General features: G+C 39.4%; 1 protein-coding gene across 1 annotated transcript in view; it reads left to right on the forward strand.

Annotated features, from left to right (window-relative positions):
- LOC150107569 (uncharacterized) overlaps positions 1-24,652 on the forward strand; it is a 613,086-nt gene that overhangs the window by 439,884 nt on the left and 148,550 nt on the right. Inside the window, exon 22 of the mRNA XM_090392132.1 lies at positions 19,359-19,425. Within this exon, the coding sequence (XP_090248258.1) occupies positions 19,359-19,425 (67 nt within the window). The remainder of the gene's footprint in view (positions 1-19,358; positions 19,426-24,652) is intronic.

Consider the following 24,652-nt stretch of genomic DNA (forward strand, 5'->3'; position numbering starts at 1 on the left):
CTAACCACTCGGCCAACCAGTCCTGCAATCTCATCATCAGCAAGATCATCATCATCAATTTCCTGATGTGTACCCCCAAAGGGGTGATCAGTTTACTATGACATCACTACATGATTAAGTTTACATTATTATTAATCTCCTGTCAACAATATTTCCTCAAAATCAATTTATTATTTGTGAGCTCTCCAATATTGTCATATCTAACATTCTGTACCTCTAAGGCACTTCTGACTGAATCAATCCACCTGGACCTTGGTCTTCCTCTAGATCTCTTTCCTGCCATCTTGGCATCAAACACCTGTTTTGCTAACCTTTCTTCATCCAGTTCACTCAGTGAAATTACTTCAGGTGCAAACTTTGTTTGCTTACATTTGGATAAAGGATTAAACCAATAATATAATTTCTTGCCATATTTATAGTATAACCAAGTGGAAAAACTTCCAACATCTATCTCTAATTCAGAGTATTATAATAATAAGGTGTGACACCTTCTGGCTACTCGTATATGAAAATATGACTTCTGTGCTACTTCAACCTTGGTACACTTCTGGGTCTGGCTCCCACCAATGAGACCACAATAAAGGTCCAAAGCTGTCTGGCTCCCACCAATGAGACCACAATAAAGGTCCAAAGCTGTCTGGCTAGTGACCTTTCCCATAATGCATACTATTATACATTTCCGATAAGGATATGTGCTTTGCATTATAGGATACTAAGGCAAGTGATGTGAAGTCATTAGCCTCTCTATATATGACTTGCCCAGTTGTGAAATTACTTCACACACAAACTTTGTTCACTTGGATAAAGGATTTCTTTGCACTACTTCAGGAATTGCAGTATTGTAAGATTCTTGTTAAATAGGTACTGTATGTACCAAGGCTGCATTACCTTCCTGGAACATTTCCTTAATACACATGGTGCATGTCATTAATACTTCATATACTTCTTTATTACTTACCATCAGTTCTTTCTCTCCTCATAAAATCTCATTTATGAGTATGAAATATTTTGATGTATGCTCATTGAATACCTCAACTGTATCACATACAGCTGTTACTAAACTATTATTTTCATCTTTTAACATCATCTGCCAGTAATCATTCTTAATTCTACTTGCCATATATTGAAAGAATTCTCTGAAATTTTTCTAGGCCTTGGACTAATTTCTGCTCACTGCATGTTTCTTCTCATTACTACGTCTCCTTCCTATCTTTTTCTGTCCACTGTTGCTGCGATATTACATTTCATCTCCAACAGACATTGCCAGTTATAGAGGAGTCTGTATGTATGTTGTAATCAAAGTGTTGGAATGGTTGGTTAGGAATAGAATACAGAATTGTGTTGATGGGCATGGAATTCTTTATAATGGTCAGCATTGATTTGTAAAGGAAAGGTCTTGTTTAGCAATCTACTTGCATTATATAATAAGGTAACAAATGAATTAGCTAATACATGTGTATAGGATTATGCCCAAAAGTTTGAGGTTGAATAGAGTGCGTGTGTGAACCATTTGTAGTATGGCCTTCCCCTCAGGGCCATACAGTCCTTCTATAAGGGGTGAGCAGTATTCATTGTGAATCAGTATGAACAGCCAGCAAGCTGAGCGTCTGCATTCTTGGGTTACATGCATTTTTATAATGCTGTATTTTAGTGGTTTATCAATTTTTCTTCTCCAGTGAAATGGCAGATTTTAAAGAGCAAAGAATCTGCATCTTCAACCTCAAAAAACTGCTGCTGCAGCTAAGACAAAGCAGCAGCCATTGCAGTGGAAGCTGCCAGATTCACTGCAACTGAAAAAAGTGCATCATGTTTGCAGAAATGTCAAGTTAATGTTGATATATATATTTTATTTTTTTGACATCCCAGGCATTATTCATGAGAAATTCCTTCTCCCTTGGTCAAACTATCAATGACAAGTTTTACAGTGAGTTTTTGAAGCAGCTAAAAGAGAGAGAGAGTATTCAGTACAAATGTCCAGACACAAGTGGAAAAGCAATAACTGGGTTTCCACCATGACAACACTTCCAAGTTCCTAACTCCAAAAACACAGCAGTCATTCTATGTCTCCCTTTTTGCCTGACCTCACTTTCTGTTTCCCCAAGATGAAATTACAGATGAAAGAGCATCATTTTGACACAATTGAGGAAATCCAGGAAGAATCACAGAAGGTGCTCATGCTTGGAAGTCCTCATGCTCAACACAGTCGCATGAGGACTTCCAAGGATGCATGGAATCATGGAAAAACCACTAGGTTCGCTGTATACAGTGATCTCTGAAGACCCCAGGGTAGTTTTCCAAGGGGGACTACTACTGTGAAGGAAACAATGGAAACTAGAAGTTAGGATAAGTAATTTCTTTTTTTTTAATTGTCAAATTCCCCAAACTTTTGGATAGCACCTCGTAGTGATATTCTTGGAATTCGCAAAAGCATTTGATAGATTACTTTACGATAGGTTGCTGTACAAACTGCAGATGATGAAAATGGATAACAGATAGGTTAGATAGATGGGAGACTGGATCTCTAAACAACACCGGCAAGTTGTGTATGATAGTTTCTCAAAAAAGGAAAGTAATCAGTGGTGTTCCCCAGTGCTCTATTCTTGGACCCTGCTGTTTAACTTATTTGTTAATGATATTACATGTGGATTGACTAGGACTTTTTAGATGATTCAAAGTTGGAGATGAAGATGATTCAGGGAGTTAACTTGGGCAAGTTAACCTTTTAGTTTAGACAAGTGAGTGTGGTTATAGTTTTAATATTAATAAGTGCAAGGTGTTGCATTTTGGAGTACAGAGATATAAGGTTGTGTACTGTATTGATTGACTGTGCTTCAGGAAGTGGGTGAGATTTGAGATCTGAGGGTAATGGTTGTTGACAGTGGACTGGAGTTTAGAAGCTACAATGCAAGTGCTGTAAAAACTGTACATTGCTGCTACAATAAGGAGTATACTGACATGTAGGAATAAGGAGGTGGTCTTGCTATTGTAAAAAGCACTGGACAGACCATACTTGGACTATTGTGATTAGATTTGTTTACCTAGTTTTCACTCTGATGTGAAAACATTGGAGAGGATTCAGAAACAAGTGACTAAGGCAATATCAGGACTCTGGAATGTTGGTTATGTAGAGAGAGTAAGGAATGTAAATTACAGAGTTAGGTGGATATGAAGAAAAGAAGTCATATGATAGCGATATTTCACTTAGTGAGGGAATTTTATCAACCTGATAAAATTCCTAATAAGGTTGTGAGCGTGCCAGTATACTGTGTCTGCCGCCTGTGTGCAAAACTTTAGTTGGCGTCCCTATACCCAGTAGCATGCCAGTAGTATCCGGCACCTGTGTGCAAAACTTTAGTTGGGGCTCCTATCTCCCCCTCCAATAAAAAAATTACTTTAAAAAAATGTTTTTTTTTAAGTATTTCCTCCTCTTTGGGGTGCCTGTGTGTATCGCACACATTGCACATATGGCCACCATGTCCCTGACATTACTAGAATAATTTGTAAATGCAGGAAGAGTGTTATGGATTTTAAGATGTAATATGATAAATATGTTGTCTGTTGAGTGAACCTCCTACAATGAGTCTCGACACTATGGATGTTGCCATAGAATTCCATATGCCTCTTCTTCAGATTGAATACTTAATTTCTCTGTTCATCCATTTATACACCTTTCTTATTTTAAAACATCCTGACTTTTGCATGCATTTATATACTGCTAGTGTTAAATAGCCCTTGATGAGTGTCCAATTCCTCCACTCTCTCGTAATTCTTCATTCCATGCTATAGCTTTGAGTTATCACCTAAGGTTTTCATAATCACCAGTCTTGTAGTACTATATGCAGCCATATGAATATATCTACATGCTTTGCTTATAGATTCTTCATATGACTTCATGTAGACATCTTCATATCACCACTTAAATAATCACCTCGTGGTTCCTCTCACTAAATTATGGAATATACAACAATCCATTGACAATTACATCCCTTGGTGATATGATCAGATACAGGGTGTTCGGGATAAATTTGACATATTTATAATTAATTATATTTTTCCGTAAGTTACATGTATTAACACACACTTCTCTTCATTTAAAAGTTTGGACCCTTCTTCATTCATATACAAGATGTCAGAAAGGATGGATAGCTGGAACCCACCTGAATCATGGAAGAGAATAACTTGTATCATGATGATTCGTGCCCGCCATCAAAATAAGGATATTACGACTGCTGCCCAATGCTCCCTGAATACAGTAAAAACAATCAGGCATGAACTAGAGACTCGCAATGGTGACTACGAGGATGTAGCAAGAAGAAAGATCCCTAGCAGACGATCTGATTGCGTTCGTACAGCAGAATTCCTCGCAAATCTGCAGGAACAGGTGTTGAAGAACCCTGGCATTGGAATTCGGGCTTTGTTCGTGGAGTTGCTAACTGTAGTCAAGCCCTGGATAACAAGGGTAGCCAATGGTAGGCCGTATGTATGGCAGCAGGATTCGGCCCCTTGCCACACCTCTGGGAAAAGTCAAAAATGGTTGTCTGAAAATTTCTACGACTTCACCAGTCCAAATGTTTGGCCTCCAAACTCCCCAGACCTTAACCCCATGGATTATTTTGTATGGGGCGCAGTTGAAAAAGACACCAATCGCACTTCCAGTAATACAAAAGCCCAGTTAATGGATAAAATTAAAACAGTTTTTGCAGCCCTTCCCAGGGAGACTGTAGCATCAGCTTGTTCGAGGTTCCGAAGCAGAATTGAAGCTGTGATCGATGCTAATGGTAGTTATTTTGAGTAAATCTTGTTGATAGTATTGTAATTAACAATGCCTGTAATGTTTTTTTGTCAATTCATTAAATTTAATAGATACAAAGAAGATTTTCTTTTTCCTTACGAAACTGTCAAATTTATCCCGAACACCCTGTATAAGACTCTCTAGGCCCTCCTCTGCATACTGTCTAAGATAGATAAATTATACCTGATAGTAAATTATATTCTTGGTTAATCCTTTACCCAATTATGAAGTATGAAGTATCTTCATAACTACCCTACTTGGACACAGAGGTTATTGACTTCACATTAGTTGTTTCAGTATCCCATAATGCACAACACACTCCCTTTCAGAGATGTATATTGCTGTGCATTATTGGAAGGTTCACTACCCATACTAATTTCAACTTTTATTGAGGTTTCTTCAGCTGGAGGACTCTGTGATTGAATCAAAGCTGAAGTCATGGGTTTAGTCCAGAAATCTACTCGACCAAACATGAAACTTTTTCAAGTGCCCACTTCAGGCTTCCATTGAGTGGGGGTTGTGGTATTACACTAGGCAATAAAATTCATCCCCCCCACCACTTAAAGAAAAATCACAAATATCCATAACCATGGTGATATTCAAACCGACAGGCTATTGGTTGGAGCGCAGATATGCTATCCAATTGGCCAACCAGACTGGCAAGTACTCTATATACAAGGAGAAAAATAGTCTCTCACTATATTACTAAAATACTCTAGATCACAGTTTCTCAACTCAAGAAATTCATTTTCTATATCATCCTAATTAAAATTGCCATAATGATTACCATTCTCTAGATATAAGCCAATTTGCTTATACATTTCTATGTCTGCAACTCCCACATTACCTGGCCCATAGCAACTATGGTCGCATTGATTGGAGTGAGGAGAGGACACACGGGAGGAAGGAACTGGATTTTATGCGGTTATTAAGGGATAACTATCTGCGACAGCATGTAATGGAAAATACTAGGGGTCAGAGAGTGCTTGACCTAGTAATTACATCTGAGGATTTGGCTGTAACAAATATGACCACATTGCCACCAATCGGTGAGAGTGATCATAGGGTCTTAACTTGGGAGGTGGCTAAAGGTGTAGAATTTTCAATTAAGACAGGGTACATGTGGAATTATCGGGCGGGAAAGTATGACAAGCTTAGGAGTTTGATTGGTTCAGTGCCATGGCATGTACAACTGCAAGGACTAGAAGTTGATAGTGCATGGGAGGTAGTTAAGAAGTGCTTGCACGAAGCAATGGCTGACTGTATACCTAGAGTCCGAATAATAAATCAAGTAGGGGTTAAATGGATGAATAACACCATTAAGCTTGAGTTGCAAAAAAAAGAAACAACTATGGAGGGAATTTAAGGAGAAGGGTGACCGGCAGGCACATGAACGGTATAAAGTGCAGGCCAGAAGGGTGACGAGTGTGGTAAGAAAAACAAAAAAGGATTACGAAAGAACATTGGCCATGCAGGCTAAAGAGAATCCTAAACAGTTTTTTAGATATGTAGCAAGTAAAAGGAAAAATGTACATGGCAGATTGATTTTAAAGAATGCCGATGGTAGGGAGGTAACTGAATCAGTTGAGATAGTTGAGTTACTGAGTGAGCACTTTGCAAAAGTATATCATCCAGGTGGTGACATTGCAGAAATGAATAAACCAGTAGATTATACGGGAATTGTGGTTAATGAAGTGGAGGTGAGTAGTCTATTGCATAACTTCAATGTCAATACATCTGTGGGATTGGATGGTATACCAGCTCGTGTTGTACGAGAAGCAGCTAAATAATTGTCAGTTCCCTTGACCATTTTGTTTAATTTGAGTCTTGGGTCTGGGTTAGTCCCGAGCTGGTGGAAAGAGGGGAAAACAGTTCCACTGCATAAAGGTGGTTCCAAGACTGCTGTTGTAAATTACCGATCGATTAGCATATCAGGAATCATTGTCAAGGTCTTAGAGAAAATAGTCAAGAGGAAAATACAGGATTGGATAGAAGAAAATGGGATACTGTATCGGGTACAGCATGGTTTTGTGAAGGGTAGGTCATGCCTCAGTAACTTGCTCACGTATTATAACACAGTGACGGCTGAACTGGATAAAGGTAATGGGTTTACGGTGATTCTACTGGACCTTGCCAAGGCCTTTGACAGGATTCCACATGGAATTCTAATCAGTAAATTGCAGCATATGGGAATGGACATAGGGTTGGTGAGATGGATAGGAGGGTGGTTGACGGAGAGATATCAGAGAGTGGTTTACTCGGGAGTAGAGTCCACAAGACGGCCTGTGACTAGTGGTGTGCCACAAGGATCTGTTCTTGGACCACTGCTGTTTAATTTGTTCATAAATGATATAGGAAATGATCTGAGAGGAACAGTTCATTTGTTTGCGGATGATGCGAAGTTGGGTAGGGCAATAGTGAATGCAGATGACGTCAAAATTTTGCAGGATGATTTGGATAGATTGGAGGTCTGGGCTAAGGAGAATGGATGTCAGTTTAACGTGGCAAAATGTAAGGTTATGCATTTTGGGGTGAAAAGATTGGCAGCAGTTTACTGCATTGGTGGAACCCTGCTCCAGGAAATTGATGAGGCACGAGATTTAGGAGTGTTGGTAGATAAGGAATTGAAAAATTTAGGGGACACATTGCAAAAGTGACCAAAACAGCTCATCAAATCACTTGGTTGCTGAAGAATACGTTGACAAGCAGAGACAAGCAGGTTATTGTTCCTCTCTATCGAGCCTTGATAAGACCCCATCTAGACTACTGTGCTCAGATTTGGTCACCTAGGTTTCTTCTTGATGGGGAGGAGGTGGAGAGGATCCAGAGGCGAGTGACCAAGATGATAGCAGGTCTGTGGAATGAACCGTATGAGAACAGGTTGAGGATTTGTGGGTTGCAAAAATTGGTTGATAGGTGGAGGAGGGGAGATATGATTGAGACATTCAAATTACTGAAGGGTTTCTATAAAATTAATTCAGAAGATATTTTTGAGAACAGGGCTGGTTGTGGGAGGACTAGGGGACATCCATGGAAACTGGGCAAAAGTGTGGTTAGTAAAGGTGTTAGAGCTGGGTTCTTTACTTTTAGAGTAGTGAATGAGTGGAATGCGCTCCCTGAGTCTGTAGTGGATGCTGTGACAGTGAATGAGTTTAAGGCGAGGTATGATAGATACTGTATGAATGTCAAATAGTTGTGATGAATATGATTTGGGGCCTCCCTCGATGAGTCTAATGACTCCCTGGAGTTGCCCGTAATAATAGTAATAATAGTAATAATAACAACACCTAACTATAAATCTCATCCTGTCTGCTATACCTCATAACATACCACCTCAAAACCACTATCCCCTATTTCCTCCTTGCATTCTCATCTTATGTTGGGATAATTTCCCCTGCTAACATCAATGGCATGATCCCTCCCCCACTACCTCCTTCTGGCCTTTCCTGTCCTTATTATTATTATTATTATTACGGGCAACTACAGGGAGTCATTAGACTCATCGAGGGAGGGCCCCAAATCATATTCATCACAACTATTCGACATTCATACAGTATCTATCATACCTCGCCTTAAACTCATTCACTATTACAGCATCCACCACAGATTCTGGGAGCGCATTCCACTCATTCACCACTCTAAAAGTAAAGAACCCAGCTCTTAACACCTTTACTAACCACACTTTTGCCCAGTTTCTATGGATGTCCCCCTAGTCCTCCCGCAACCAGCCCTGTTCTCAAAAATATCTTCTGAATTAATTTTATAGAAACCCTTCAGTAATTTGAATGTCTCAATCGTATCTCCCCTCCTCTGCTATCAACCAATTTTTGCAACCCACAAATCCTCAGCCTTTTTTCATAAGGTTCATTCCACAGACCTGATATCATCTTGGTCACTCGCCTCTGGATCCTCTCCACCTCCTCCCCATCAAGAAGAAACCTAGGTGACCAAATCTGGGCACAGTAGTCGAGATGGGATCTTATCAAGGCTCGATACAGAGGAACAATAACCTGCTTGTCTCTGCTTGTCAATGTATTCTTCAGCAACCAAGTGATTCGATGAGCTGATTTGGCCACTTTTGCAATGTGCCCCCTAAACTTCAACTCCTTATTATTATTATTATTATTATTATTATTATTATTACGGGCAACTTCAGGGAGTCATTAGACTCATCGAGGGAGGCCCCAAATCATTTTCATCACAACTATTCGACATTCATACAGTATCTATCATACCTCGCCTTAAACTCATTCACTGTCACAGCATCCACCACAGACTCAGGGAGTGCATTCCACTCATTCACTACTCTAAAAGTAAAGAACCCAGCTCTAACACCTTTACTAACCACACTTTTGCCCAGTTTCCATGGATGTCCCCTAGTCCTCCCACAACCAGCCCTGTTCTCAAAAATATCTTCTGAATTAATTTTATAGAAACCCTTCAGTAATTTGAATGTCTCAATCATATCTCCCCTCCTCCGCCTATCAACCAATTTTTGCAACCCGCAAATCCTCAACCTGTTCTCATACGGTTCATTCCACAGACATGCTATCATCTTGGTCACTCGCCTCTGGATCCTCTCCACCTCCTCCCCATCAAGAAGAAACCTAGGTGACCAAATCTGAGCACAGTAGTCGAGATGAGGTCTTATCAAGGCTCGATACAGAGGAACAATAACCTGCTTGTCTCTGCTTGTCAACGTATTCTTCAACAACCAAGTGATTTGATGAGCTGAATTGGCCACTTTTGCAATGTGTCCCCTAAATTTCAATTCCTTATCCACCAACACTCCTAAATCTCGTGCCTCATCAATTTCCTGGAGCACGGTTCCACCAATGCAGTAAACTGCCTCCCATCTTTTCACCCCAAAATGCATAACCTTACATTTTGCCACATTAAATTGACATCCATTCTCCCTAGCCCAGACCTCCAATCTATCCAAATCATCCTGCAAAATTTTGACGTCATCTGCATTCACTATTGCCCTACCCAACTTCGCATCATCCGCAAACAAATGAGCTGTTCCTCTCAGATCCTTTCCTATATCATTTATGAAAAAATTAAACAGCAGTGGTCCAAGAACAGATCCTTGTGGTACACCACTAGTCACAGGCCATCTTGTGGACTCTACTCCTGAGTAAACCACTCTCTGATATCTCTCCGTCAACCACCCTCCTATCCATCTCACCAACCCTATGTCCATTCCCATATGCTGCAATTTACTGATTAGAATTCCATGTGGTATCCTGTCAAAGGCCTTAGCAAGGTCCAGCAGAATCACTGTAAACCCATTGCCCTTATCCAGTTCAGCCGTTACTGTGTTATAATACATGAACAAGTTACTGAGGCATGACCTACCCTTCACAAAACCATGCTGTCCCTGATACAGTATCCAATTTTCTTCTATCCAATCTTGTATTTTCCTCTAGACTATTTTCTCCAAGACCTTGATAATGATTGCTGTTATGCTGATTGGCCGGTAATTTTCAACAGCAGCCTTGGAACCACCTTTGTGCAGTGGAACTATTTTCCCCTCTTTCCACCCCCTTGGGACTGACCCAGTCCTGAGGCTCAAATTAAACATAATGGTCAAGGGCACTGACAATTCTTTGGCCGCTTCACGTACGACACGAGCTGGTATACCATCCAATCCCACAGATGTATTGACATTGAGGTTCTGTAATAGACTAGTTACCTCTACCTCATTCATCACAATTCCAGTATAAGCTGTTGGTTCCTCCATTTCCGCAAAGCCACCACCTGGATGATATACTCTTGCAAAGTGCTCGCTCAGTAATTCCACAACATCGACTGATTCAGTTACCTCCCTACCCTCAGCATTTTTTAAGATCATTCTACCATGAGCATTTTTCCTTTTACTTGCAACATATTGAAAAAACTGTTTGGGATTCTCTTTAGCCTGCATGGCCAATTTCCTTTCGTAATCTGCTTTTGCTTTTCTTACCGCCCTTGTTACCATCCTGGCCTGAGCTTTATACTGTTCATGCACCTGATGGTCACCCTTCTCCTTAAATTCCCTCCACAATTGTTTCTTTTTTTGCAGCTCAAGCTTAATAGTGTTATTCATCCATTTAACCCCTACCTGATTTATTATTCGGACTCTTGGTATACAGTCAACCATTGCCTCCTGCAAACAGTTCTTAACCACCTCCCATGCACCATCAACATCCAGCCCTTGCAGTTTTACATGCCATGGCATTGAGCCAAGCACACACCTAAGCTTGTCATACTTACCAGCCTGGTAATTCCACATATACCCTGTCTTAATTGTAAATTCGACTCCTTTAGCCACTTCCCAAGTCATGACCTTATGGTCACTCTCACCAATTGGTGGCAACATGGTCATGTTCTTTACAGCTACATTCTCAGTTGCAATTACTAGGTCCAGCACTCTCTGCCCCCTGGTATTTTCCAATACATGTTGCCGTAGATAGTTTTCCCTTAATAACTGCATAAAATCCAATTCCTTCCTCCCATGTGCCCTCTCCTCTTTCCAGTCAATGTTACCATAATTGAAATCACCCATAATAATTACCCTCCTTCCATTCATTTCTTCTATTTGCTTATGCATACTATTCCCACCATCCACTCCATCACCCGGTCTATAGCAGCACCCAATTGTATATTTTGTTCTGCTAGATTGTATCTCACACCAAACAGCCTCAAATGTGCTTTTTTCCCCATCCTGCAGTTCAACTTCTATACTCCTTGGCTGAAGCTCATCAGCTATCATCAATAACACTCCTCCCCCCTTTTTATTCACCCTGTCACTCCTGAACACGCTATACCCATCGCATTCAATCCCACTAGCTTTATCATCTTCTGTCAGCCATGTTTCACTAATACCGACAACCTGTGGCCTGGAAGTGCCAACCATGGCCAAAAACTCTTCCTTCTTGTTCCTAATACTCCTGGCATTAGTGTACATGAATCGCAGAAGCTCATTTGTCCCATCCCTACTTTGATTCCTTATACTAATTATCCCATTCTGATTTGTTGTCCGTCGTACTCGCCCGGGCATAATATACTCATTCATACACTTAACTGCCCCCCCTAAAGTCTGCATATCTACTCCCCCCCTCTTAATAAATCTAGTTTCCCTGAGTCTGTACATCCACTTCCACATCATTCATCAACACTCTTTCAAGTCTTCGTACACCAACTCCATTCAAATGTAACCCATCCATCTTATATAAGTCCTTTCGCCCATCGAACTCATTCCACACATCCACAAATTCCACACCACTCTCCATGCATAACCCACGCATAAAGTCATTGGCAATTATGGCCCTCCTTCTAAACACTTCGCTGTCATACCGCGGTAAGATACTCACCATCCTAACTCTCTCACTCTTCTCTTTTGCTACCTCAAACAACTCCCTCACATCCTCTATCATTTCCATTTTGTCCTCTTTCAAATCATTCGTTCCTGCCACTATTATCATCTCTTTCACCCTCTGTTTTTGCAGTCGAATAGATTCGCTGACGTCCTTTATGTTCGCACCCGGCTGGTACGACTTCGTTAATCTCTCAATTATTACGCCTCTTAATAGCGAATCCCCATACAGCACTCGCTCCTTCATTTTATTGACGTTTACGTACATTCTATTATTTGCCGTCACAGACTTCCGCCGGTTATTTGTCGGTACATTCAACACACATTTTTGCATACGCTCCAGTTGTCGTTTGGCTCTGTGTATCGCACCATTTAAACGGGCAATTTCGCTACTCGCATTTATCTCACCATTTTCATTATCGATCAAATCATCCATTCCTTCGGTGTTTCTACCTTCATTTACACTTTCAGCGACGCTCTCACACATATCTGGCACTACCACGCAATTCTCTAGTACACCGCCATTTTCTACATTCTGACTACCGTTAACGATATCAGTCTCGATACACGAAACACGCTTGAAGTCCTCATTCTCTTTACACTTTCTACACATATTAACTCCACTATCACTTTCTAACCAGACTCCTACCGCTCTTCGCAAGGCATACATCTCACAGACAGCACATTGCATAAATTCTTTTACATCAAAACTCTTAAGCAAACATGGCGACCTGGCCGCCATTTTTTTCTTTATCGGTGCCATGTGTACGCTATCTTTTCTTAAAAATAATAATTAAAATAACAGAAAACACGCAAAAATTGCACAGACACACCAAGAAACAAAAAGCAAACAATACTACTTAAAATTCTGGTAAAATATCTAATGTTAACACAAAATAATACTGATCTTTTCAGGAGCTCTCAACAAGCCGACGATCTAATCCGTGCGACACCAAGCGACTCCCCAGCACTTATCCATCAACACTCCTAAATCTCATGCCTCATCAATTTCCTGGAGTACAGTTCCACCAATGTAGTAATCTGCTGCTAATCTTTTCACCCCAAAATGTATAACCTTACATTTTGCCACGTTAAATTGACATCCATTCATCTTAGCCCAGACCTCCAATCTATCCAAATCTTGCAAAATTTTGACGTCATCTGCATTCACTATTGCCCTACCCAACTTTGCATCATCTGCAAACAAATGAACTGTTCCTCTCAGATCCTTTCCTATATCATTAATGAACAAATTAAACAGCAGTGGTCCAAGAACAGATCCTTGTGGCACACCACTAGTCACAGGCCGGCTTGTGGACTCTACTTCTGAATAAACCACTCTCTGATATCTTTCCGTCAACCACCCTCCTATCCATCTCACCAACCCTATATCCATCCCCATATGCTGCAATTTACTGATTAGAATTCCATGTGGTATCCTGTCAAAGGCCTTAGCAAGGTCCAGTAGAATCACTGTAAACTCATTGCCCTTATCCAGTTCAGCCGTTACTGTGTTATAATACATGAGCAAGTTACTGAGGCATGACCTACCCTTCACAAAACCATGCTGTCCCTGATACAGTATCTCATTTTCTTCTATCCAATCTTGTATTTTCCTCTAGACTATTTTCTCCAAGACCTTGATAATGATTGCTGTTATGCTGATTGGACGGTAATTTTCAACAGCAGCCTTGGAATCACCTTTATGCAGCGGAACTATTTTCCCCTCTTTCCACCCACTTGGGACTGACCCAGACCCGAGGCTCAAATTAAACAAAATGGTCAAGGGCACTGACAATTCTTTAGCCGCTTCACGTACGACATGAGCTGGTATACCATCCAATCCCACAGATGTATTGACATTGAGGTTCTGTAATAGACTAGTTATCTCTACTTCATTCATCACAATTTCAGTATAAGCTGTTTATTCTTCCATTCCTGCAATGTCACCACCTGGATGATATATACACTTGCAAAGTGCTTGCTCAGTAATTCCACTATATCGACTGATTCGGTTACCTCCCTACCCTCAGCATTTTTTAAGATCATTCTACCATAAACGTTTTTCCTTTTACTTACAACATATTGAAAAAACTGTTTGGGATTCTCTTTAGCCTGCATGGCCAATTTTCTTTCGTAATCCGCTTTTGCTTTTCTTACCACCCTTGTTACCATCCTGGCCTGAGCTTTATACTGTTCCTGAGCCTGCTGGTCACCTTTCTCCTTAAATTCCCTCCACAATTGTTTCTTTTTTTGCAGCTCAAGCTTAATAGTGTTATTCATCCATTTAACCCCTACTTGATTTATTATTCGGACTCTTGGTATACAGTCAACCATTGCCTCCTGCAAACACTTCTTAACTACCTCCCATGCACTATCAATATCCAGCCCTTGCAGTTTTACATGCCATGGCACTGAGCCAAGCACACACCTAAGCTTGTCATACTTACCAGCCCGGTAATTCCACATGTACCCTGTCTTAATTGTAAATTCCACTCCTTTAGCCACCTCCCAAGTCATGACCTTATGGTCACTCTCACCAATTGGTGGCAACATGGTCATGTTCATTACAGCCACAATCTCAGTTGCAATTACTAGGTCAAGCACTCTCTGCCCCGTGGTATTTTCCACTACATGCTGTCGCAGATAGTTGTCCCTTAATAACCGCATAAAATCCAATTCCTTCCTCCGATGTGCCCTCTCCTCTTTCCAGTCAGTGTTACGATAATTGAAATCACCCATAATAATTACCCTCCTTCCACTCATTTCTTCTATTTGTCTATGCATACTATCCCCACCATCTATTCCATCACCTGGTCTATAGCAGCACCCAATTGTATATTTTGTTCTGCTAGATTCTATCTCACACCAAACAGCCTCAAATGTGCTCTTTCCTGTACCCTGCAGTTCAACTTCTATACTCCTTGGCTGCAACTCATCAGCTATCATCAATAACACTCCTCCCCCCTTTTTATTCACCCTGTCACTCTTGAACACGTTATACCCGTCACATTCAATCCCACTAGCTTTATCATCTTCTGTCAGCCATGTTTCACTAATACCAACAACCTGTGGCCTGGAAGTGCCAACCAAGGTCAAAAACTCTTCCTTCTTGTTCCTAATTGGCATTAGTGTACATGAATTGCAGAAGCCCATTTGTCCCATCCCTACTTTGATGCCTTATACTAACTATCCCATTCTGATTTGTTGTCCTTCATACTCGTTCGGGCATAATATACTCATTCCTACATCAACTGCCTCCCTAAAGTCTGCATATCTACTCCCGCCCCCTTAATAAATGTAGTTTCCCTGAGTCTGTATATCCACTTCCACATCATTCATCAACACTTTTTCAAGTCTCCGTACACCAACTCCATTCAAATGTAACCCATCCATTTTATATAAATCCTTTCGCCCATCGAACTCATTCCACACATACACAAATTTCACACCACTCTCCATGCATAACCCACGCATAAAGTCATTGGCAATTATGACCCTCCTTCTAAACACTTCACTGTCATACCGCAGTAAAATACTCACCATCCTAACTCTCTCACTTTTCTCTTTTGCTACCTCAAGTAATTCTCTCACATCCTCTATCATTTCCATTTTGTCCTCTTTCAAATCATTTGTTCCTGCCACAATTATCATCTCTTTCACCCTCTGTTTTTGCACTCGAATAGATTCGCTGACATCCTTTATGTTCGCACCCAGCTGGTACGACTTCGTCGAACTCTCAACTATTACACCTCTTAATAGTGAATCCCCATACAGCACTCGCTCCTTCATTTTATTGACGTTTACGAACATTCTATTATTTGTTGTCACAGACTTACGCCGGTTATTAGTTGGTACGTTCAGCACACATTTTTCCATACGCTCCAGTTGTCTTTTCGCTCTGTGTATCGCACTGTTCAAACGTGCAATTTCACTACTCGCATTTATCTCACCATTTTCATTATCAATCAAATCATCCATTCGTTCTGTATTTCTACCTTCATTTACACTTTCAATGACGCTCTCACACCTATCTGGCACTACCACGCAATTCTCTATCACACCGCCATTTTCTACATTCTGACTATCGTTAACGATATCACTCTCGCCACTCAAAACACACTTGAGATCCTCATTCTCCTTGCACTTTCTGCACATATTAACTCCACTATCACCCTCTAACCAGACTCCCACTGCTATTCGCAAAGCATACATCTCACAGACAGCACATTGCATAAATTCGTTTACATCAAAACTCTTAAACAAACATGGCAACCTGGCCGCCATTTTTTTCTTTATTAGTGCCATCTTATCTTAAAAATAATACTTAAAAAACAGAAAACACACAAAAATTGCACAGACACACCAAGAAACAAAAAGCAAACAATACTACTTAAAATTCTAGTAAAATTGCCAGTGTTAACACAAAATACTACTAATCTTTTCAGGAGCTCTCGACAAGCTGACGATCAAATCAGTGTGACATGAAAGACATTGTACCCCCATTTTTATTCCCAACAGGATATTTTCCTCATCCAACCATATTTTGCCTTATTACAACAATTTTTGTGTGAATGAACTTAATGAATGCAGCAATTTCATCTCCCTTATTTCTGATGCTCTTGGCATTTATAAATAAACAAAACAATTCATATTTTGGTCTATAATAAGTATTACCATGCTCTCTCAAAACCAGAATTTCTCCATATATCTGTCCCTGCCTACTTACCTTTCACTACTGACTCCATATATCTCTCCACACCTGACTATTCTCCTTGCATCTGATATCATCCCATCCTATTCCATTGTTGACCATCTCTGTATACACATTTACTGCTGCATCCACCATCTGTTCTCCTTATACTGTATCTCCCTGTCACATTTTTTGTCTCTCGCACTTCTCTTCATCACAAGTACTTCAGTCTCGCTTATTCCGCTTATGCTCTTTTACATCACCTATTACTTCCTCTGATCTTTTGTTCACATCATTCATTACACTCCTTTCCAATATCAGTCTCTCAAGTTAGATCATACCAAATCCTTAAAAAGTTCTACTTGTCTCTCCAATGTGCTCCACTCATTTATCAACAACATTCCTTTCCTCTTCACACTCTGTTAACATGGCATTCATGATGTTTGCTCTCCACTTCATCTTTATTGTCGTATATGGGCAATACATTGACAACTGTTGCCTTTCACTCTCCTTAATAACATCCTGATATCCATCCCCACATTCTCCCTCCATCTATCTAAATCATTTGTTTCTTTCTCACTATACTCTCGCTCTCATTTACTTCTCACATCCAATGCATCAAATACTCTGCTCACCTTCCTTTCTGAAAAACATTCAGAAAGGAATATCCTCTCTCATTCACCACACCTTTGATAATAAAACTTTCATACTGAGCCATTCTTAAGTCATTTGTCACCTTTTTCATCTACTATCTTTCATTCTATTGTTTTTCATCTTTTCATTTATGTTCCTCAGATATCTGATCTCGTTTCTCATCTTGATCATCCCACTTTTCAAATCTTACAGTCTGGCAATCTTATTGTCATATTGGCAATCATACCCACTTTTTTCCATCAGTCATGATTGCCTTCTTTCCCATAATTATGCTTACTTTTGCTCCTTTCATCACTATTATATCCACATAGTGATGCCAGCAATAATATTTTGCTCACTCATCCTTCTGGCTAATATCACTCACACTCTTATGCTCCTCACTTCCTTCTGCCTTTTACCTAACCCAGTGGCGACTTGTACATAAGCACTGAGACACTGCAGCACCCCCAAGGTAAAAACAAAAAAATTAAATTTTGTTTGTGTTTATAAATAATAACAATGCTTACAACAATATATAAATGCAATACAACATGTTAAAGGTTACAGCTTATGTTTCGACATTGATTGAATAGTTAATAATTGGAATTGTTCGATTAATGCTTTAGATGTTCTGCGATCTAACGCAGTGTTGGAATTATCACGTTCGGTCAGTTGCAGCTAGGCTCATCGATATTCGTTTGCAAACGTCACTGCGTGCAACAAGTGAATCGTTACATGCAATTGCTGCAGATAAATTGTATGCTTGCATGTGTTATTTCTGTGAGATACAAAACTTTTATTATTGGTGTGTGTTTGTGACGAGGATGAAATATTTTTGGTAAATCTTATATCATTCTGTTAGAATAACATATAATTATTTATTTATTATACATACAAGGCTGAATTATGATGAGTGTCACTGTTTAAAATATGAAAAGAATTATATTTTCTCAATTATCATTACATGAAACAAAGTGTTGGAATTATCACATTCGGTCAGTTGCAGCTAGACTCGCCGATATTCGTTTGTCCTTGTCACTGCACGTAACAAGTGAATCCGACACTGCTCAATGAGTAGTGTCACTACAGATAAATTGTATGCATGTGCTTCAAGAATGGTTAACAGCACTGTCTATGATTTGAAAAAAAAACATGATTTTGCAAATTACAAATTTTAATGAAAAGGCTATTGAAAAATTTTGTCATGGCAAAAATAGAAGAATGGATTTTATTTTCAAATAATATTTTAATAAAGCAAAGTTTTTTAATATGTAAATTTACTTATTAATAAATTGGTTACTGATTTAGGAAAAAATGAATTATTTTTCTTATTGGTATATGCAGCACTCCCACTTAAAATTTTCACCAGCCTCAACTCCTCATTCCATACTCTCATTTAATATCTCAGAATCCATCAAAATATTACCTTTCCTGGAGATCCCTACCCTCTCCATTCTCTTGTTCAGACCCTCTACAAACATATTCTCTACATTTCCCTATGAATAGATATATACTACTCATGACAATGCACTATCTTCAGAAATCAATCCTACTCACAACATTTGATCCCCTCTCCAATATAACAACCTTGTTCCCACTGCCATTTTCATTTTGTTCACAATAAGCTAAATGGTAACCAAACATACTACAGTTTCAACATATACCACACTATTAGTCTCAGTTATCAGCTACACAGAATGAAACTTATCTTTGCTTGGGTTATAAACCTCTCCTTTCCTGACGGTCTTCCTCAAAAAACTCCTTCAGAAGAAATAAAATACCTATTGGTGTTTTTCACAGCTCTGTTTGAAATTTTATATAAACTTTTTTTACTGAGTTTTATTTTGATACATGTAATAGCCTATTTTCTTTTTTATTTCTAGCTGTTCCTATGATTGTGGTGGGAGCAACACTTGCTGCACAAGTATTAGAGGGGTTTAACTTAGACAGGTGAGATATTTATAGCCTGCTTTTTTTAAAACCAAATATATTTACACAGTTTTTACTGTACCACTATTGCATTATAAATGGTATCATTTTTAAGGATTAGTGAAAACAGTGAGTCTGTTAGTGTTAAATTCATACATTTGATTAAAATAATATTTATATTCAGTTTACAATTATTCAAAAGAGCACTGAAGATACTTGTGTTATTGAAATTTTTCTTTTTTACTCCTACCATTATGTTAAAGTTGAAGGTTAGGAGTATATAAGAAAATGCAAATATAAATGAGCATTTAAATACATCACTTCTCTATCTCAGCTATGGAGCACTCTAGTAGACACACTACTACTTATAGTGCTATATAGATCAGAGCAGTAAATATGATCTAACTATGGCTGTAATTAGTACTGATGCCAACATGCTGTAATTAGCACCTAATGCCAACAACAGTGGCATTAGGATTGTTGTTTAGATATTTGCTCATTAATGCTTGCGCCGCCCTGTTGAAATTGCATATGCTTCTATAGTGCAAGGCTGCCCATTATGGTTACTGGCTAATGAAACTTTTTTTAGGCCTTTCTTCAGCCAGTTCCAAGTTAGTCAATATTTGGCATCAGCAAATAGGGCTTTTTTTTTTGTGAAAACTTGGATTTTTATCCCCACATCTTACAAATTGCATTTAACATTATTACAGACAGTAATAAGAGTCAATTTTTAGGGAAAGACAACGTATACTGTTATATTAATTAAAAAACTTTAATTAATACTTCCTATATTTCGGTAACGTTACATTACCATCTTCAGGGAACATAAAATTAATGATATGTGCACGAAGGCACTAACACTGAACAAATATGGCTGAAGACAACAACTGAAGTCAGTCCTAAAGTCCTAAAAGGTGCCACCTAGTGAGCTAAATTGGGTAGTAGTCTTGGTTGTTGGGCTGATGTTCTAAGAATGCAAGCTTCCCATATTTGGGGTAGTCTCATGCATCCAAATTTATTGAGGTTTGGGGAGTTTTTTAGAGCTGAGGCTGATTCCAGGAATAATCTCACATAATTATACTTGTTGCGGTGAAGTAAGGTAGCTTTCTTCTAGCGTATTTTGTGGCGGGTATCCAAAGCATGTCAGCAAGTCCTGAGTGGCTGTATTGATGGAAACGGATATAATCCTTATGTTCATATATCCTAATATTAGCTGTCCTGCCTGTTTGGCCATAGTAAGACAGTTTGCAACTACAAGGGACCTGGAATACTCCAGGCAGGGGAAGTTAAAACTGAATATCTCTAGACAACTGAATCAATTAGCCTTTCTAAAAACACTGCCGGAATAATAATGTGATCCCTAATTGTGTGAAATTAAAGCACCGATTCACTTCACCTAAAGCTTTCAGCATATACTGATACACTAGAGCTTCACTCTGTTACGGGAGCAAATTGCCACTACCCATATTCTCTTGGCCGACACTAACGAGGCTATTCATGCGCTAGAAGAAGAGCTTGTCACCATGCTGAACGATCGATCCTCTCCGACGTCTCTAATTGTTCAGCAGAAAAGGAATTCCAAAAAGTGCGATGTTGGCACATCAAAAATTTCGAAAGAAAAAGAACTCAGCTTGCAAACCTAGGCCACAACTTCACTATAGCAGTGAAAAAAAATCCCTTCTGAAGAAATAATGATTCGGATAGAATGTGGTATCTTCAACCTTCCCAACTATATTGCCAACAATATCAGACTAGTTGTAGCCGGTGTTCTTACCCTAGCTAAACTTCCAAAAAGCAACCTATCCAAAGAAGAATTCAAAGCTCTACAGGAAATAAAAAATAACAGTAAAATAATAATTACTAAAGCGGATAAGGGAAATGCCACTGTAGTTCTAAACAAAACTGACTACACAAGTGAGCTTTTCTCTTTACTATTAGATTGGTCTACTTACCTCCCTATAGAATATGATCCCTCCAGCTCCCAAATCAGAACACACATTCCATAGGCTCCTTAAGAAGGTTACTTCTTGGCTTGAGGAAGTGACTAACATACAAAAACCTTTTAACTCTAGAACCCCCCCCCCCAGAATATATGGACTTCCAAATATCCATAAACAGAATGTGCCATTACGTCCCATTGTGGATGGCATTGATTCCCTCACATACAAATTAGTCAAATATTTAGCCAGAGTGCTCACACAATATACTGGCAACACACCTTCACACATAAAAAAATTCGGCCCACTTTAAAGCCAGTGTAGAAAGCCACTCCCTCCAACACACTGACATAATGTTCAGTTCTGATGTCTCCTCATTATTCACCAGTATCCCACTCAAAGATACTTTGGACCTCATCCAAGCCAAATTTCCTCACCATATTTCAGCCCTATTTCAGTTTACCATGAATGAACTCAGACTATTTCGTTTAGCAGAGAAAATTCTATAAACAAATAGAGGGAACAGCTATGGGTTCTCCACTCTATCCACCTCTGGCAAACTTCTTTATGGAGACCTTTGAAGAAAAAGCCTTAAACTCTGCTCCACTTAAACCTATGTTTGGCTATGCTATGTAGATGATGTGTTTGCTATTTGGCCGCATGGCCCGGACACACTCCACAACTTCTTATCGCACTTAAACAATCAACACCGCAGGATCCAGTTTACTTTGGAAAAAGAAAACAATAACAATCTCCCTTTCCTAGACACTCTGATTACATGCCAGCTTAATGGATCCCTGGCTTTCTCTGTTTACAGAAAACCTACACATAGAGGTAGATACATTTGCCAGCAATTCTCCCCCCCCCCCCCACACAACAATATGGGATTATAAAACCCTATATAACAGGGCAAAATTAATCAGTTCAGATAACAATGTCCTTACCACTGAACTTAACCATATTCTTAACACCTTTGTAACCAATGGCTACAACCTCCATAAAATCCAAAAAGTATTAAAGCCAATTAACCTCAACCTCCCTCCCCCTCCATAATAGGGACTACTCTAAATCTATCACCATTCCTTATATTCGGGGTACTTCTGAAAAGCTAACAAAAATCCTAAAAATATATGACTTGACAACTTGTTATAAACAATATAAAAAATTGCCATCTCTTATTCCCCCCCCCCCCCCAAGGACCAGCCACTTCCCCTAGACCTACCTGGAGTATACCAGGTCCCTTGTAGTTGCAAACTGTCTTACTACAGCCAAACAGGCAGGATAGCTAATATCAGGATATCTGAACATAAGGATTATATCTGTTTCACCAATACAGCCACTCAGGACTTGCTGACCGTGCTTTGGACACCCGCCACAAAATATGCTGGAAGAAAGATACGAAAGGAAACTGTGAGCAAGAGGGTGAGGAGTGGTTTCTTTGCATGGAGGGTGGTTGAACCATGGAATGCATTGCCTGATGGAGTGGTGAGAGCAAGAACAGTCAATGAGTTCAAGGAGTGGTATGATAGACTTTGTGTTTCTTAGGAAGGACCTCCCACGATGAGTCTTTTGACTCCATGGAGGGCTGAATAATAATAATAATAAAGCTACCTTACTTCGCTGCAGCAAGTATAAATATGAGAGATTATTCCTGAAATCAGCCTCAGCTCTAAAAACTCCCCAAACCTTAACAAATTTGGACTCATGAGACTGCCCCAAATATGGGAAGCTTGCATTCTTAGAACATCAGTCCAACAACCAAGACTACTACCCAATTTGGCCCCCCCCCACACACAACAATATGGGATTATAAAACCCTATATAACAGGGCAAAATTAATCAGTTCAGATAACAATGTCCTTACCACTGAACTTAACCATATTCTTAACACCTTTGTAACCAATGGCTACAACCTCCATAAAATCCAAAAAGTATTAAAGCCAATTAACCTCAACCTCCCTCCCCCTCCATAATAGGGACTACTCTAAATCTATCACCATTCCTTATATTCGGGGTACTTCTGAAAAGCTAACAAAAATCCTAAAAATATATGACTTGACAACTTGTTATAAACAATATAAAAAATTGGCATCTCTTATTCCCCCCCCCCCCCCAAGGACCAGCCACTTCCCCTAGACCTACCTGGAGTATACCAGGTCCCTTGTAGTTGCAAACTGTCTTACTACAGCCAAACAGGCAGGATAGCTAATATCAGGATATCTGAACATAAGGATTATATCTGTTTCACCAATACAGCCACTCAGGACTTGCTGACCGTGCTTTGGACACCCGCCACAAAATATGCTGGAAGAAAGATACGAAAGGAAACTGTGAGCAAGAGGGTGAGGAGTGGTTTCTTTGCATGGAGGGTGGTTGAACCATGGAATGCATTGCCTGATGGAGTGGTGAGAGCAAGAACAGTCAATGAGTTCAAGGAGTGGTATGATAGACTTTGTGTTTCTTAGGAAGGACCTCCCACGATGAGTCTTTTGACTCCATGGAGGGCTGAATAATAATAATAATAAAGCTACCTTACTTCGCTGCAGCAAGTATAAATATGAGAGATTATTCCTGAAATCAGCCTCAGCTCTAAAAACTCCCCAAACCTTAACAAATTTGGACTCATGAGACTGCCCCAAATATGGGAAGCTTGCATTCTTAGAACATCAGTCCAACAACCAAGACTACTACCCAATTTGGCCTTTCAGGACTCTAGGACCGGCTTCAGTTGTTGTCTTCAGCTGTATTTGTTTAGTGTTAGTGCCTGCATGCACATATCATTAATTTTATGTTCCCTGAAGATGGTAATGTAACATTACGAAATATCGGAAGTATTAATTAAAGTTTTTTAATTAATATAACAGTATACATTGTCTTTCCCTAATAATTGACAGTTATGTATCACCAATGTGTGTTTACCTACAAGAATTAGTAATAAGAGTGCTATAGTGTAACTCAATGAATCATTCTCTGTCTCTCTCTCTTTCTTAAAAGTTTCCTCCATTTCATTAGCTTGTGGTCGCTATCAATAAAGGTTGAAAGATAGAGCACAGCTACCTCATCATCAAGAACTTAGGGGTAAAGAAGCCCTTCCTATTCTCTTGGAGAAATAAAAGGCATCAGAGGATACCTGGTTATATTGATTGATAGTTTAGTGACCCTTTTGTGCCTTTCCATTGTTAATGGATCTGTTATCTACCTCTGTATACATTATCTTTGTTGATAATTAAATTTTAATTATAATATTCAGAATAATTTTGAATGATAAGCTGACTTGCAATTACAGCCATGTTATTATGGTTCAGGTCTCC

The sequence above is a fragment of the Typopeltis vanoorti genome, chromosome 4, assembly GCF_054136105.1.
Source record: "Typopeltis vanoorti isolate ZY-2024b chromosome 4, IOZ_Tvanoo_1.0, whole genome shotgun sequence".
In the NCBI taxonomy this organism is placed as follows: Eukaryota; Metazoa; Arthropoda; class Arachnida; order Uropygi; family Thelyphonidae; genus Typopeltis; species Typopeltis vanoorti.